At 42.5% G+C, this 16,694-nt stretch overlaps 1 protein-coding gene across 6 annotated transcripts in view; it reads right to left on the bottom strand.

The window, feature by feature from the left end:
- FNIP2 (folliculin interacting protein 2) overlaps positions 1-16,694 on the bottom strand; it is a 145,187-nt gene that overhangs the window by 40,595 nt on the left and 87,898 nt on the right. For all 6 annotated transcript variants that reach the window (XM_027866850.1, XM_027866851.1, XM_027866853.1 and 3 more), the window contains 5 exons: positions 14,348-14,549; positions 13,949-14,037; positions 10,082-10,228; positions 9,766-9,935; positions 427-1,768 (listed from right to left, as the gene is read on the bottom strand). In XM_027866850.1, coding sequence (XP_027722651.1) covers positions 427-1,768; positions 9,766-9,935; positions 10,082-10,228; positions 13,949-14,037; positions 14,348-14,549 — 1,950 coding nt within the window. The remainder of the gene's footprint in view (positions 1-426; positions 1,769-9,765; positions 9,936-10,081; positions 10,229-13,948; positions 14,038-14,347; positions 14,550-16,694) is intronic.

Raw genomic sequence — 16,694 nt, 5'->3', positions numbered from 1 at the left:
GATACATTAAAACTTGTTTACTTAAGGCAGCTTATTCTGTTGATCCACTGGGAGTTTAACAGCAATAGCATTAGTAAAGCGCTTTTACATATTTATCTCGTTTGATCCTCACAACAACCCTGGGAAGCAGGTGCTATTATTACCCCCAGGTTCACATCCTCCCTCTGACATATCCTGGCTGAGGAGCCCTGAGAAAATCCCTGGCACAACTCTCAGTGCCCTAGGCGACCTCTCAGTCGACAAAGAGCCTAGGAGGCAACAATCTGCATTGGTAAAAGGTAATTCCCTGTATAAACTAAAACACAATTCTTCTTTAAAAAAGAAAAAAAAAACCCATGGCTCTTCTTCTCTGGCCATCAAGGATCACATTCCCAATGAAATTCCCTCCCCTTACCAACCTTTTTTTTTTTCCCCTTTTTTCTTTACCTTGGCAATGGCAGCTCTACTTCTAAGGATTCTTCATTCCTGTCACTGCTGGGGCCTAGATTTTCTGGAGCTGAAGCACACACTTCATCATCACTGTCACCGAGGGCACTGTCTGAACTTTCATTCCTAGGAATGTCTCCTTCCATCCTGAAGGCAGTTTTCCCATCAGCATCCCCATGGGGGACATCTGCAGCTACCATGAGGCCAGAGTCCTGCTGCATGCACCTGTTCTGAACAGGTTCTAATGACTGTCCCTTCACTGACTTCAAGCACAAACCTCTACCTTCCTCCAGAGTTCTTTGCTTGCCAGTTCCTACCCCCCTGTCCAAAGGTGCCGAGGGTTGCTCAGCAGCATCTGTGACATCAATTCTTATGTCACTACCCTGAACAAGACACTGGCCTGACAGGCCTTCTTGCTCTTCAGAAGACAGGATCTGGGAATAGCAAACATTCCTCCGAATGCCAGGCCTGAAAGGGACCTGAGGAACCTGTTGGTCCTGAGCTGGTTCGGCAGTCTCACTGGCCTGACCCAAGAGACTCCTTGTTAACTCAGGAGGATTCCTGAAGGCCTCCAGCTTTTCCTCCATGTCCCTTGCTCGGCTTTCCAAATCTGACTCTGGAGACACTGAGCTACCAATCTGGAAAGTGACTTTCTCTAAATGAGGGCTTTCCTGGGAACGTCTGTCTGGGCAAGGCCAGCCCGACAACCTGTCTGGGGGCTTCTTGTCCATCTCCATTCTCAGCTCCTTACTGGGAGCCTGCTGTTCGGTCTTCAGCCCTGCTGCCCAAGCTTCAGATCTGGTCAGCCTTTCAAGGCTAGGGGGTCCTGGAGGGTCATCCTCAGAGGCCCCCTTCTGGCTTTCTTCTACCACATGCAATGGTCCCCGATTCTCCCAGGAAGCATCCGATGTTTCATCCAAGGAGGCTGTGTCGCAGGCCTCAAAATCCTGCTCATTCCTTCCTGATCCTTTGCTTCCTTCTGTGCTAACTCTAGAGAAGAGGTCTGCTGTGCCCAGGCTTTCTGGGGTGTCTGCTTTTTTCTCAGCAGTCTGTGAGGGCAGCCCGGGGGGTACCAGTGCAGGCTCATTCCTCACAGTCACCACCACGTATTCAGAATCCTCCACCTCTCCCTTCTCCAGGGCTGTTGTCATCTTGCTACCATTCAGCACTTCCTCACCTTCCCAGAGCTTTCCGCCCCAGGTCAGGTGGTTCTCCTGGAGCTCAGAGCACCGGAGGAAATAGGTCAGGACATAAAGGATCCGCTGGACCAAATCCTTATGCTTCCCAATGACCACAGTCCGAGTCAGTCTCACTGGAGAGCCTATGGCCCCATACAAGTCACCTACGGAGACAAAAAAACAAACAATTCTTAAGTGACTGTTTATACATGGCTGATGGAGTGAACTTTAGAAAATAAAAACATATCACCTACAAGAAAAAAAAGGCAATTAGGTTTTTATTTTTATTGTTGTTGTCGAGTCATTTTTCAGTTGTGTCCTTTGTGACCCCGTTTGGGGTTTTCTTGGCAGAAATACTGGAGTGGTTTGCCATTTCCTTCTCCAGCTCATTCTACAGATGAAAAAACTGAGGCAAGCCTCAGTGGAAAGAGAAGTCTCCCTGACTCCAGGCTCAGTACTCTATATATAGCCTCTCTACATATATTACCTGAACTGTGATTTCATGGGTGTAGAGAGGTTTCATAAACCAAGGTGTATCAGTATCTGTTCTACAACTTAGAGTCTCAGAGAAATACCAGGGGCACTAAGAGGTTAAGTTATTTTCCCTGGGTCAATCACAGCCAACATGTGTTAGAGGAAGGGCTTGAACCCAGGTCTCTCCAACTCCAAGGCCAGCTCTATCCATTGCCTCTCCTGAAGACACTATTCATTCTATTTTAATTTTACACAGAAACTGGTAGAGTAATGGACGCAACACTGGGCACAGAATCAGGAGGTCCCTGTTCTGACATGAGTTATTACCTTAGACAAGTCACTCAACCTTCAAGTGCCTCAAGCAATTCTCTAGGATTCATCTCCAAGATCAAGGACTGGACATGATCTGTGCTAGAGAAAGGAACCAACCCCCTCCCCCCCCCGCCAGTTTTCCTTCACCACAAGCTTGTGTTTTTACTTCTAGGCTCACACAGAACAAAACCAAGCCCAGCAGGTACCTCCTGACTGGAAAGGCTTTGGGCTGGTGGTACAAGACAACATACATGCATGTATGTTCAGGGACACCCTGCACACAATGTTCTTGTTTTCCTTCTTTTATATCTTCCCTAAATCTGTCCATTAACAGCCTACCACTAGGACATGACAGGCCTAACTACATTAACAAGCCAATATTCTACCTGAGAAACCAGGACCCTGGCCATCTTGGCTGAGTTCTAAAGTCATGGGCAGGGTGGAGGTGGAAGCAAATTTGGGGACTCCTCAGCAGGAATGATTTGGCTTAAAGCAGAGCTCCTTATGTAACGGATAACTTACACTCACTTCAATATGGAGGTACCCACAGATCAAGAAGCAGACATACCATACGCTCTGAGTTCAAATCCTGTCCCTGCCACTTAACTACCTGCATGGCCTTGAGTTAGTCGGTCTCCTCAAATGTATAATGAGATGGTCTGACTAGATGGCCTCTCAGGTTCAGATTTCTGCCTCTCACCTTATGATCCCTGTACAAGGTACGTTACTCCAGCAGAATGCACACTCTTCGACAGCAGGGCCTGTCTCCCTTTTGGATGTATACCCAGACGGCCATGAAGGAGGCACTCAGAGGTGTGCTGACTGACTAACACAAGGGAAGCCACGCTTAGCTGGGAGGGAAGTTGCTACTTGTCTCACTTTCTCCCTCCAATCAAGGAAATTCTGCTTGAGCAGTGGAGGCAGTCCTACGCATTATGTCCCGTCCCCCTCAAGAACCACAGGATGATCAAAATATCAAGTCTGAGAGTGGAAGAAAAGGGTCTTTGAAGAGGTCTAGACTAATCTTTCACAAAACGTTAATTTGTTCAGGCATGTCCGACTCTTCGTGACCCCTTATGGGGTTTTCTTGGCAAAGATACTCAAGAAGTTTACCATTTCCTTCTCCAGTGGGTTAAGGCAAACAGAGGTTAAGTGACATGCCTATGGTCACACAGCTAGTGTCAGGTCTTCTTGACTCCAGGCCCAGTGCTCTTTCCACTGACCCAACTAGCTACCTCTTAAACGTTAATACATTTAGATAATTGCAAGAGTTACTGCAGTAGATACAGACCGAGAAGAAACAACTAACACAATGAAGAGTTGTGTTCAAGAGGCTATAAAGGGGAGGTAGACTGGAGAGACTGGAGTAGCAGTACTCAGGACCCCTTCATACACTTAAATTACTGAGGCCTCCCAAAGAGCTGTTGTTTATATGGGTTACATTTATAGATATTTGCCATATTATAAATTTGAAACATCCTAGTTTTATTACGAAAATACTTTTAACCTCACAGATTGCTCTAGAGCAGGGATCCCAGGAATTCCAGGGATCCCCAGGCCATGTTTTGAGAACCACTGGCCTAGAGGATGGAGAAACATAAGCAGAATGAAAAAAGGACATGAAGAGAAAGTAAAGTCTGTCTGAAAAAAACATATGCATAAATACTGCAGGGCTGGGAAGATGGAGAATGAGTATTGAGAAGAACTAATTCCAGGGGAAGACATGAAGGAAAAATTATGAATAAATACTTTCTGATACTCGATTTAATTCAGAAAACTTTTTAAAAGCACCTACTAGGCAGCTGGTGGATGAACCCTGGACCTGGAGTCAAGAAGACCCCAGTTCAAATGTGGCCTCAGACACTTACTAGCTGTGTTACCCTGGACAAGTCACTTGACCTCTGTTTGTCTCAGTTTCCTCATCTATAAAATGCAGATAATAAGAGCACCAACTTCACAAGACTGTTATGAGAATCAAATGAGATAATATTTATAAAAGCACCTGGCACGTGGTAGGCACTATACTAATACTTATTCCCTTCCCCCTCTATGTGCAAGGTAGCACGGCATAGCACATAACGGGCAAGTTCGGGCATCAGGAAGACCTGGTTTATGTACTGTCTATATTAGTTGTGAGCCCTGCTGCCCACCTCAGAAAGTCATTCAACCTCTCAGTGCTGCAAGAGACTTTAAGATTCTAAGTTATAAGGGAATGGCTTTTTTGTATCTGTGGAAGGAGTTTTCACACTGGGAGTTCCTCACACTGATAAAAATAATAGGTCCAGAACCTACCTGGCCTCCAAAAATAGCATGCAAGTCATTATGCTAGGTACTGGGGTTACAAAGACACAGTAAATACCAGGCAATTTGAGATGGGAGAGACCATTAAGAAAGGGGTGGAGTCAGTGAAGGCTGAACTGTGAAAGGAAATAGGGAGGCAGGAACACACTTCCTAGGCTCATGTAAATACAGAAGTAAGACGTGAAATGTCAAGTTCAGAGAATAAATAGCTGGTAGATAAGTCTGATAAAGAGTAATGTGAAATAAAGCTGGAAAGTGGTGCTAGAAACAGATTTTATAGGTTCTCACACACTAGGATGAGGAGCTGGTGTTTTATCCTCAAGATAATAGGGAATCAGTGAAGGTTTTTGAGCAAGGGAGTGACCAGGTCAGGTCTGTTCTTTAGGAAGACTATTTTGGCAAGTGAGTAGAGAATGGACTGAAGAGGGTAGAGATGGCAGCACTGAGAGTAAAGGTTCCTACTGGAACAGATTGGACAAGAGCCTGAACGAAGGACTTGGGATAGACTCTGGGTGGAGAGAAGGGCTATGAGAGAGCTGACAAGACTGGGAGGGTGCCGGACAGCAAAGAGAGAAGGATGGTGGCAAGATCAGGAATCTGAGCCACTGGGAGGACGGAAGTCTGGAGGACAGATGAGGTGCAGGGAGAAAGATGTGAGCTGCATTTTGGAGATTGGGAGCTTGAGTGTGAGAAATGTTATGCCTCTTTCTGGGAAAATATCCCCCACTTTAAGATCAGTGCTATGCACAACAGTTCAAGAACTGGACTAGAAGGACAAAGAAGAATTCCAACTAATAAAAGGCCTCACCGAGGGTTAAGAGTCCTCTCTTATCTTTTGGTTTTAAGGACTAAGGAAATGACTGCCTGAGGAAACCACCTAGTAACCCAAAGGAATAACTCAGTTCTGTCTTCTAACATTAAGACAAGTGATATTTTTGTTTAAGAAAACTCTCCTAGGAGACAAATTACTGTTGGCACTACCCTCTGATTATTTTTGCTGGCTGAAGCAGGAGTTCACAGCCTTTCAGGAACTCATGTGACATTTTTGTTAATTCAGTCTCACTATCGGCCTAGGAGGCAGACACGGGTACAGGATGATGGAGGAGGCATGGCTCTATAGTGCATGCAGAGGCCAGGGTCCACAAGCTCTGTCCAGTTCCCCATGGGGGTGCAGTACAGCAGCCAGGAAAGTGAGCACCAGCTTACAAGTCTGATGGAGGGTGCAGATCAGAGAAGGGCAGAGTCCTGGTGTTCTCTGTACTGGTCGGAGGCAGCCTGGGATGGGAAGGTGACTGAAAACTATCATTCAAGGATTAGTTGATGGAACAGGAAATGTTTGACCTACAGAAGACTTTACAGAAGTGAGGAACATGATTCTCCAGACCCTGAGCCTGGAACCTCGGCTGGATTAGAAGTAGTCATGTCATAAAGAATGGATGTGCTAGGACAGCAGGGGCCATGCACTTCAAACTATTCCAAAAAATAATTCCCACCATAACATATCTAACAAGTGTCATTCAAATACTGCCTGAAGACTGCCAATGAGGTAGAAGCCAAGGTAGCCCCACCTGGCTTTTAGAAAACTAATTATAAGGAAGTTTTCCCTATTATCCAACCTAAATTTGCTTCTTTGCAACATCTAACTAATGGACTCTTGGTTCCAGAGGTACTCTAGGCACAAACAAATCTAAATGCCCCTTCCATGGGATATCTTTTCAAATGTTTGAAAACAGCTATATTGTTTCCGTCTCCCAACCCCAACTTTCTCAGGCTCAACATGCCCAATTCCTTCAACAGATTCAAAGTCTGTCTTTCATCATCCTGGTTACCCTCTTCTGGACCATCTCTAGCTTACTGATATCTTACTGAAGTGTAACACCAAGAAGTGAAGACAAACATGACAGATAGAGTCTGACCAGAGCAGAATACAGAAGAGCTGTTAACTCCTCTTTCCTGGAAAATAAGTCCCTCAAAGTGGCTCAAATTCTCATTAGGAAACTAGTTCTTTGAAAATAAGGCAATGTTGGACCCCTAAAATGAAGGCATACTAAAGGAATCCTTTCCCTTTCGAACTATTAAAAAAAATCCAAAATGATCTTAAGATATATATTTCCATATTTTGATGCAGAGTATAAAGTAAGTAGTACCAAGAAAACAATATGGTCACTGGTTACCACAACGTCAGCAGAAGCATAATTATAATGATCAATATTGGCCCTGAAGAAATGAGAAAATTCATCTACCTCCCTTGCAGAGGTAAGGGATGATGGATAGAGTGGAATACAATATATTTTGCTGGGCTGCTTTTTCCCCAACTTTCCTTTTTATTCTTAGTCACAAAGATTGGTTGGCTGGATAGGGAAGCAGAAAGGGATATGTTTGGAAAATGTAGCTGATGTTAAAAGATTGCAATAAACTGTATTTTTAATGATTTATTACATGCTATAAATATAAGTAACTGAATTTATATTACATATCCAATTTAAAATCAATTCTGTTACATATGTAAATATAAATAAAATATATTACATCTAATTTAAAATATATTTCATTGATCATGGACTTATTTATATTTATATTATTTAAGAGATAATTTAAAATAGTTTATTGATCTTTTGTTTTAATATCGAATTTGTTTTTAAACAAATAATATCCCTTCCCTATCCAGAGATGGGGGTGGAGAGGGAGTAGCAAATTTGTTCCTTTATTCAAGAACATAACCCTGAAAACTTGTATAGCTAAAGGGGCCTGACCTTTTTGTGAAAGGGAATTACTTCTTATTTCCCAAAAGTTTGAAGATCAACGTGGAGAGTGTTGGAACTGATAACAAATTCTCGGAATAAGTAGTGTAAGAAGTAAGATAAAATCCTTAACGGGAAAGTCCTTGAGAAGAATGGAAAACTCTGCCATGGCTGATGTCATTCCCCTCCCTGATGGGAATTCTAAGCAAGCAAGAGGAGGGGATCACAACTTTCCTCTGTAAAAGAGGGAGAACAGTATTTACCTGCAGGGGCTAGAGACAGGGACTGGATCAAAGATTTTATGAGCACAAGGCACTCCTTCGTGAGGACACTCCTCTCACCTTCTCTGCAATTTATAGGGGAGACTTGAACCTAGGTCTGGCTGGCTCCAAAGCCAGAACTCTTTATCCTATGCCATGTTGTCCCTATGAACTTCAGTCAGTTGAAAACAAGCTAAACCAGCTAAGAGTCAGGGCAATCAGAGAAAGCCAGTAAAGCTACCCTAGCAGGCTTTGTCTCAGTTGCTTCTCTGCCCTCAGGTACTATCTGTGGGTTTTAGTATTCTTTGTAGAACATGAGCTCCTCAAGGGCAGGGACTAGACTAAAAAAACCTCGGTAACCCTACCACCTACCGCATTACTTTTCGTGAAGAGGGGTCAATTTAGTCAGTCAGAACAATTTTATATGCTAATCGTTTAAAATGTTTTTTTGCAACACAGTCATAAACATCCCCAAACATGCCCTCTTGTCCTAGACCAGGCCCTAATCCTCTCCTAGCACTACACCTCTGGAGACAACTGGGGAACCCGGCAGGACGTGCCACAGAAAATACAGCACATAAACAACTGATGATGATGATAGCAGCTAGCATTTATATGGGGCCTACAACATGCCAGGCACTGTGTCAAGCACTTATCTCATTTGATCCACAAAACCATCCTAAGAGGTATGTGCTATTATTTACTCCATTTTACAAATAAGGAAACTGAGGAAAACAGAGGTTAAGTGACTTGCTCACAGTCATATAGCTAGGGTCTGAAGCTGGATTTGAACTCAGGTCTTCCCAAACCCAGGTCCAGCAATCTATCCACTGTAACACCTATCCATTCTCATAGCATTAAGATTTTAAGCTCATGGATAGGGAACCCTACCTTGACTTTGTCTAGCACCTAGAAATTTGTGAAAGTGATGAAATTTCATTAAAAACCACTGCTAGCTAAAAAAAAAATCCATTTTACAAATGAAATTCATGCTGCTTAAATTCAGCTACTTCTAGATTAAAGATTCATTCAAGAGCCTATAGTATACAACACCACATTTCCTTCAACTCTTGTCCTTCTCCAGAGAGTTTGCCATTGTGACAAGGATTCGCTGTTCTCCTCAGGGCCTCCCTATGTTCAGGTAAATGAGTTGCCAATCCAGACTGACCCTTCCCCCATTCCCCTCCCCTGCCTCCCCACACAGCAGAGACACAGTACACACACACACACACACACACACACAGACACACACACACAGACACACACACACACACAGACACACACAGACACACACAGACACACACAGACACAGACACACACACACACACACACACACACACACAGAGTAGGAGACAGGGGCTCATTTTTCATAAGGTAAAGCAGCAGTTCCCAAAATGTGGTCTGGGGATCCTTGGGAGTCTCTGAGACCCTTTCAGGGAGTCTTTGTGGTCAAAAGTATTTTCATAATAATACTAAGACATTTAAGTTTCCAATATGGTAAATTTCAATTGTTATAACCAACATTAACAAAAGCTCCTTAGGGAGCCCATGATGATTTTTTTTTTTTAGACATAAAGGAGTCCTGAAAACAAAAAGCTTAAAAACCACTCAAGTAGAGTACTCCGTATTTTCAGGGAAGCAGCATGGGGTAAAGGATAGAGGAACAGACAAACTCAAAAAGACCTGAGTTGTTCATAGGATAAAACAAGATAATATAATATAACTTTACAAATCTTAGTGTGCTATGTAAAAAGTGCTATTATTATTTTAGGGGACAGGTAACAGGGAGCTTGTACTTGTGATTTTATTGGTTTAGGAAACTCCCACCTCATCCATAGATCAGCAAGTCCTTCCCTTGGAGTTTCTCATCCTACAGAGTTGCCCAGGATATTAAGAGATCAAGTGACCTGCCCATAGTCACAAAGCTGTATGTGGCAGAGATAGAGGGCCAGATGGGAAACCAGAATCCTATCTACTACATCATGCTGCTCTGCAGAATATTCATTCAGATCTATACATTAAGAGCTTCTGCCAACCCCACATGCTCTCTACAGACCAGAATCAGCTACTAACCCAGCTGGGCCCAGAGAGGGTTGTAGGGGTGTGTTTTGGCCAGCATGTTCACTGATTGTGAAGTACGCTTCTCAGAAAAGGCTTTGATTGGAGGATGATCGACAGGCATCACAGTTGGCACCCATGCCAGGTGGTAAGTTAATACTGCAGTCAGCAATGCAGCAAAAAACCTGGAGGGGAGACAAAAGTACAACCAGGATGATCAATACCAGGCCAGGATACCACAGCAGGAGCCAATACAAGTGTCCACACACACGCTTTTATACCAAGGAACTGGCATGCTTTGGAACCTAAGACTGGGAAGGGGGAAGCATACTGATTCTTGTTGATCTGTTCGATCAGAAGTGTAAACTCCTTGAGAAAGCGCTGGCAGAGCTGAGTTTTTTCCAATGTGCTGGACATCATGGTAAGCCACACAGGTTCGGTGATCCTTGGAACAGAGTATAAGTTCCATATAGTCCCTCTGCAGAACAGAAGGGGAAGAGACCAAAAAAAAAAAAATATGATATAGACAGTTCTGGTTAATCTTGGTGAATAATATCTGGTTGGTGAATTGCCCTGAAGAGACTCCAAGTATTTTAAGAGTCACTTAAAAACATGCATTTAAGCTTTACAATGTCCCATGAGCTATGACATCCACTTCATAAATAATGAGATTTTGGTGGAAAATGTAAGGCATTTACCAATGCAACACTGCACATGACCCAGGGGAAACCTAGATCTTGAGTCTACTCTAGCCCATGTATTCCTCTAAGTTAAAATAGTCTATTTCACCTCATACAAGCACACAAACATTTCTCTTAAATCCCCCCACACCCTTTTTGTCTAAGAACACCAAAAAGACACTACCATCAAAATTAAAAGCTAGAAGAGATCCCACCACCACCACTGTCCCTACCTCCCCAGACCTATGATTTTGTCAGTGTAGGGAATTCCTTGTGTAAAACTCCCTTCTCAGAAGACTGGAAACTCTGCAGGGCATCTAAGACAGTTAGGGTTGGGTTTTTTTTGGGGGGGGGCACGGTGTTAAGAGGTTAAGTGACTTGCCCAGGATCACTCAGCTAGTGTATGTCAGACTTGAGATTTGAATGGAGGTCTTTCTCACCTGAAGCCTTCTAGCCATGGCTACCATAAAATTATCTAATACAACACTCTCATTTTCCACATAAGAAAACTAAAGCCTAGAGAGAAAATGACTTAGTAGCACTTGTGCTCAGGTACCCTGCTTGGAAACACTAGTGTGTTTGTAAATTTAAAACAATCAACAAGCAGTCCTACCAAGCCAACAAGAGATACTCTAGCTATCTGACCTATTCAAATCTGACTTGAGTTCAAATCTGACCTATTATTATTACTATTATAGCTGGCTTTTATATAGCACTTTGTTTGCAAAGTACTTTACAAATACTATCATTAGATTCTCAAAACAAGGGCAGATGAGGAAACTGAGGCAAATAGAGGTCAAGTGACTTGCCTACAGTTCAATATTTGTAACACATTTTGCAAACCTTAAAGCACTATATAAATGCTAGTTATTAATAATAATAATAATAATAATAAATGTTTATAAAACAATATGACATAAAATAATAATTAATAATAATAAATGTGACCATAATACAACTCTGCTTTGCTTAAAATTTTTTAATAAATTGCAAAATTATAGATTTTTAGAGCTGTAAGTGATCTTAGAAACTACCAACTCATTTTATATAGATGAGGAACCTGAAACCAGAGAGGTTAAGTGATTTATCTAGGGTCATGAAGCTAGTAAGGGACTAAGGCAGAATTCGAACCAAGGTCTTTCTGAATCTTGGCTATTTGCCCTACCCACTACGTCATGCTGCCTCTCAACTGAAAGGAACCCAAAGCCCTTGTAGAATAGTAACTTACGAAGTGAGAGTCATTCATGACCAAGTGGGATGGGATTACTCTGCTCAGACAGGACTCCCCATTCCAGCAATGTTTATGTCATCACATTTTCTAAAGTGAAAAGTTTTTAAAAATGGAAACAGATGTGGTTGTGACTGCAGGGTTATTTCCTGGTTCTGGGATTTCAGATTTTTGGCTCCTGGATCATGATTTCATTACAACTAGTGGTCAGGATCACTAGTGTGAACAACACAACAGTCTCAATTCCAAAGACACCTTTAGGGACCAACCCAAGAAAAGAACTAAATTTTTTTAAAAGTCCTTATCTGCTAAGATCCTCACTGCTTTCAGAAAGTATGTAACCAGAGAGATCATGTGACCATCATGAGCTTTGCTAGGGATTAGTGTCATGTAATACTCACTTCTATCACACCTGATCATTTCCAAAAAGAGTTGCTGGTCTCTGAACAGGCCCCATATGTTACCAGGATCCCCCAAATCTAGCCATTTCATTCCACTTAAGCATCCCCAAACCGAAGGTGTTCACTGGCCTCATGTCTACAAAATCTTCTAGACTCTCCTCAGAGAACTGCTCATTCCCCTGCCATATAATAAAGAATCAACTGTGGAGTTTAAAACTGTCCAAACTACAATAAAAGAAACTGAGGCAGAGTTCTGAGCCAATGGCACTTTATTAAAGGGTCCATCGTCCCCTCTAATGAAGTAGACCTTAGATCTTCCTCACAATCTGAGATGCCCCCTTCCTCCAGGGCCTTATTTTTATAATTCTTGATACCTGAACATGCTAGAGCAGCTACACAAAATACAGAACCCCATTAGCTGATAGACCTTGCTTTGAGGGCTTAAAATGATTCATCAGCCAAAAAATGCTTTATCAGCAGAGAGGTTGGGCGAAGCATGGGGCATTTCCACTGACTAAGTGGTCATAAGATGGTTACCTGCTCATGTTGGAAAAGAGAGAGTGATCCAGAAGTACAAAAATAAGTTGGGGGACTTTCCATGTAATTGAGTCACCTCTGCCACACTGGTCTTGGTCACCATAACAAGGAAAAACAAGGGTGGCATGCCTGTAGTTAGCTTCCTATGATTAAGCAAGTAAACTTACAATCTGCAGTTCACAGTTATGGGACCTAATATACAGAACTTATAATCATTAGCCCTACAGAATCATAGCAATGTGATTAATACTGATTGGAACACAGTAGAGGTCCAAATGAATCATTTCTCACATGACTGGGCAGGGTGGGAGTCCCAGTGCCCACTGGGAAACTGGCTGCACAGAGTGGTACTACAATTCCAACCCAGACACAAAGGAAATAACTCTGGCACTGTTTCTCCCACAAGGGGGTTACCTTTCTACCCCTTGGGCTGGCATGCTGTTTGGATAAAAGAAAAGTAACATGTTCAAAAGTAACAAGTGCCAGGCACTAAAGATGGGACTTCTAGCAAGTCATTTAACTGTTCTGGTCCTTCATTCCCTACCTGTAAGATGAAAGAGGTGGTCTAGGGGATCCTCAAGATCCTTCCTAGCTCTAAATCTAGGATTTGGTGGTTTTATGAACTCTCAGAGCATGAAAGTGATCAATCAGGAGTTCAGTGACAAGAACAATGCCTGACACACAGGAGGTGCTTAGGAAGTGCTATGTTCATGACTGCACACAACGTACGTAGCAGAGTGGAGATTTGAACCATGACTACAAACCTAGCATTCTCCCCCCACCCCCCGTGCCATATTGCTTAAGTGTGAGGGTGTGAATGTGTCCACATATACATATATTGCCCACACATGCGATATTTTAAAAATCCTATTAGAGATTCCCTCTTTGCTAGTGGTGAGGAACACTTGGTGCCACCGACTCTGTACCTTGTTCCTGAACGCTGGGCACTGACCCACAAACTGTACTCCCCAGCACTTCCTCCCCACTCCCTACTTCTCTTGGCTACTTTTTCCTTTGAGCAGACGGGCTGGGACACTGCATGGGACCTGGGGTCAGAACGCCTAAGTTCAAATCATGCCTCAGACCAGGGCTGTGCCTTCCTATGCTTCTTTTTCATCTTTAAAAATAGTTTTTTCCCCCCTAGCTCAAGGGACTGATGAGACAGATGCAATGGCAGATTTTCCATGAAGTGTTTTATAATTACATGCAAGTGCTCTACAAACCTTAAAGCTCTTTACAAATTTGAGGTATTCATCATTTTTTCATTATTCATTATTTCTATAGCCTTAGACCCAGTGCTCACTAGCAGCCTCCAGGACTTGGGTTGTGTTTTCTCCTTTTCAGAAACTCACCTGAACTCTCCCAGAGCCTCCATCAGATGGCTGATATAAAATTGTACTCTGTGACTTGATTCTGCTATCTTTCGGCAGGAAATCATGGCCTTATTGAAAAAGAAAGCAGGCAAAATTACTTCCCAGAGAAGGAATTTCCTTATAACTCATTTTTCCTGACTTTATTAACAAGAGTCAATCTTTTGACCAATTTCAAACACAGCAATAATGACAGTATAGAACCAAACAGCCCTTTCCTAAGGAAATCCAGCTCTTCAGCTCTGACCTCCACCCTTCAATCCCCAGCAGGTCCTCTGGTAGATGCTCCGATTCCCACCCCAAAGGTTTCCACTGGCAAGGAGTGAAGAAGCCCCACAACTATCGCTTCTCCATCTCACCCATTAGACTGGGATTTGTTACCTTTTCAATTGCACTCTTCAGCCTGTTCATATGGGATTCAAAGAGAGGGAAGTGAGAGAAAAAGAAGTCCTGGAAATTCTTCTGTGCCTCCTCTTTTTCAGACAGGGAGAAGATGATACTGATGGCGATTTTCTTCCTTCGAACTATGGCAGGGTTAGAACTGCAGGTCTCATCAGCCAAGCTAAAAGTCTCCTCAGTTGACCTGTGCATGGGGAAAAACTGGTTTGTTAAACTGTCACGTATCTGATCACACACTAGAATAGTTAATACTGCAACTCCAAGGAATTATCCCAGACAAAGGACAAGAGTCAAAGAGATGTTAACCCAAGAAACTCATATTTTGAATCTGAAAACATGCAAAGTCTTTAAACTACTCATATACTTTGAGACAGTGGTGTCACTACTGGGTACCCAAGGAGATCAATGACAGAAAAGCAACACTTTCTGTAGTAGCACAAAAGTGAAAGCAAAGAGAGTGTCTATCAACTGAGGATCAGCTGAAAAAACTGTGGATTCTAAATACAATGGAATATATTACTGTGCTTTAAAAAATAATAAGTGAGGAATTCGGGAAAGCATGGGAAAATCTGTATAAATTGATTTAAGTAAGCAGAAAAAGTAAGAGTAATTACACAACGCCATAATAATATAAACCAAAATAACACTGAAAGAAGCCAAATGTTAATTATAATGATCCATTTTGTCCCTGAAGAACAAATGCAGAAACAGAAGCTCCAGAGTCCCCTCCAGTGCTAAATCTAGGCACTGGGAGAGACAGTCACTATAATGAATAGTTCTGCTTAACTTTTTTGTTGTTTGTTGTTTCTGGTGGGGGTAGGGGAAAGGTTCCAAGTGTGGGAGATGAGAATAAGACATCACTGCTATGAAAACAAGGTATCAATAAATTTTTTTAAAAAGAAAATTAATAATTTGAACCCAGAACTCAATCTCCCACTAACTGATCATGTCTTCTCTATTTTTAAAATCTCACTTTCTGAAAAACTGGAATAACACCATCAGGTTACATCATATTATTTTCAGGAATAAGACCACTAAAAATGCTCAGTTTTAAAAGTCCTCCAAACCATCTGATGTATGCCTAGTCCTTTTTTGGGGTGACCATACTACTAAATAGTCTGACATAGGCAGCTCAGTAGAGTAGTGGGTAGAGTGCTCAACTTTGAGTCAGGAAAACCCCAGCTCAAATCCTGCCTCAGATGCTTAGACTAACACGCAACTTCTTGGGGCCTCAGTCTTCTCATCTGAAAAGTGAAGGGACTGGACTCTATGGCTTCCAAAGCCGTTCCAGCTTTAAATCTATAATCCTATGGTCCTAAAAGCTGTTTTGGAGAGAGGTGTAAAACATCTGTTGTCTTGAAACTTATATTCCTTCTACCCCTTTTGTTTTTATCCCTGCCTATAGTTGGAATTGATTTAAATAGCTAAGTGTAAGAGCTACAAAGGGATATTTTATTAGTCACCACAAGTGGTATTCAGCATGGCATCATGTTTAACCACTTCCTGACAGGGGCAATCTCAACCTTGAAAACAACTTTTCCACCAGGTGCCATTGGGACCATTGACTATTCTTGTTATTTAACCACCATAGCAGCGTTAAGAACCCTGAACAAGAAGGCCTCTGTTTTCTATAACCACAAAATGTCAAAAGTCTAAACAAATTTGGGTAGCAGGCTCTGACCCCCCTCACTGGCCCGCTGCCCTCTTCCCTCCAAACCAAACCTCCAGACACTGCCTGGAACGAATGTAATCTCATCAATACTACTATGCTTTTGGCAAAGGTGTGCCAACTGACTGCCCTTTGTTCAACTCACCAACTTTGTGACTTCCCAGACTACAACTTCTTTTTCTATCATTCCCTCTATGTATAGAATGTAAATTCCTTCAGGGCAAGGATTGATTCACTTTTATTTTGGTATGCCTGCCCCTAGCTGAGCATATGGCCTATAATAAACTTTTACTGAATGAATGAAAAGCATTAATATTTATCTCTAGTGGTTCCCTGCCACCTCAAGGACCAAACATGAACTCCTCTCTAGGGCACTGACAGCCCTTCCCCAATTTAGCACTGTGGACCTTTCCAGCCTTATGCAACTATACAGGCTTGTCGTCTATCCTTTTAGGTTCTTCAAACAAAGCTCCCCCACGGGAGCCAAGACAGCGAGGTAAAAACAGTGACTTGCTTGAGCTCTCCCCCAAACCCTTCCAAATACCTGTAAAAAATGGCTCTAAACAAATTCTAAAGCAGCAGAACTCACAAAAAGACAGAGTGAAACAAATTTCCAGGCCAAGACAACCTGGATGGTTGATTGGAAAGGTCTATCGTGCG

The sequence above is a fragment of the Vombatus ursinus genome, unplaced genomic scaffold, assembly GCF_900497805.2.
Source record: "Vombatus ursinus unplaced genomic scaffold, bare-nosed wombat genome assembly UNPS02014784.1, whole genome shotgun sequence".
NCBI lineage: Eukaryota > Metazoa > Chordata > Mammalia > Diprotodontia > Vombatidae > Vombatus > Vombatus ursinus.
The sequence above is the reverse complement of the archived record's forward strand: the minus strand, read 5'-3'. Positions and strand labels throughout refer to the sequence as shown.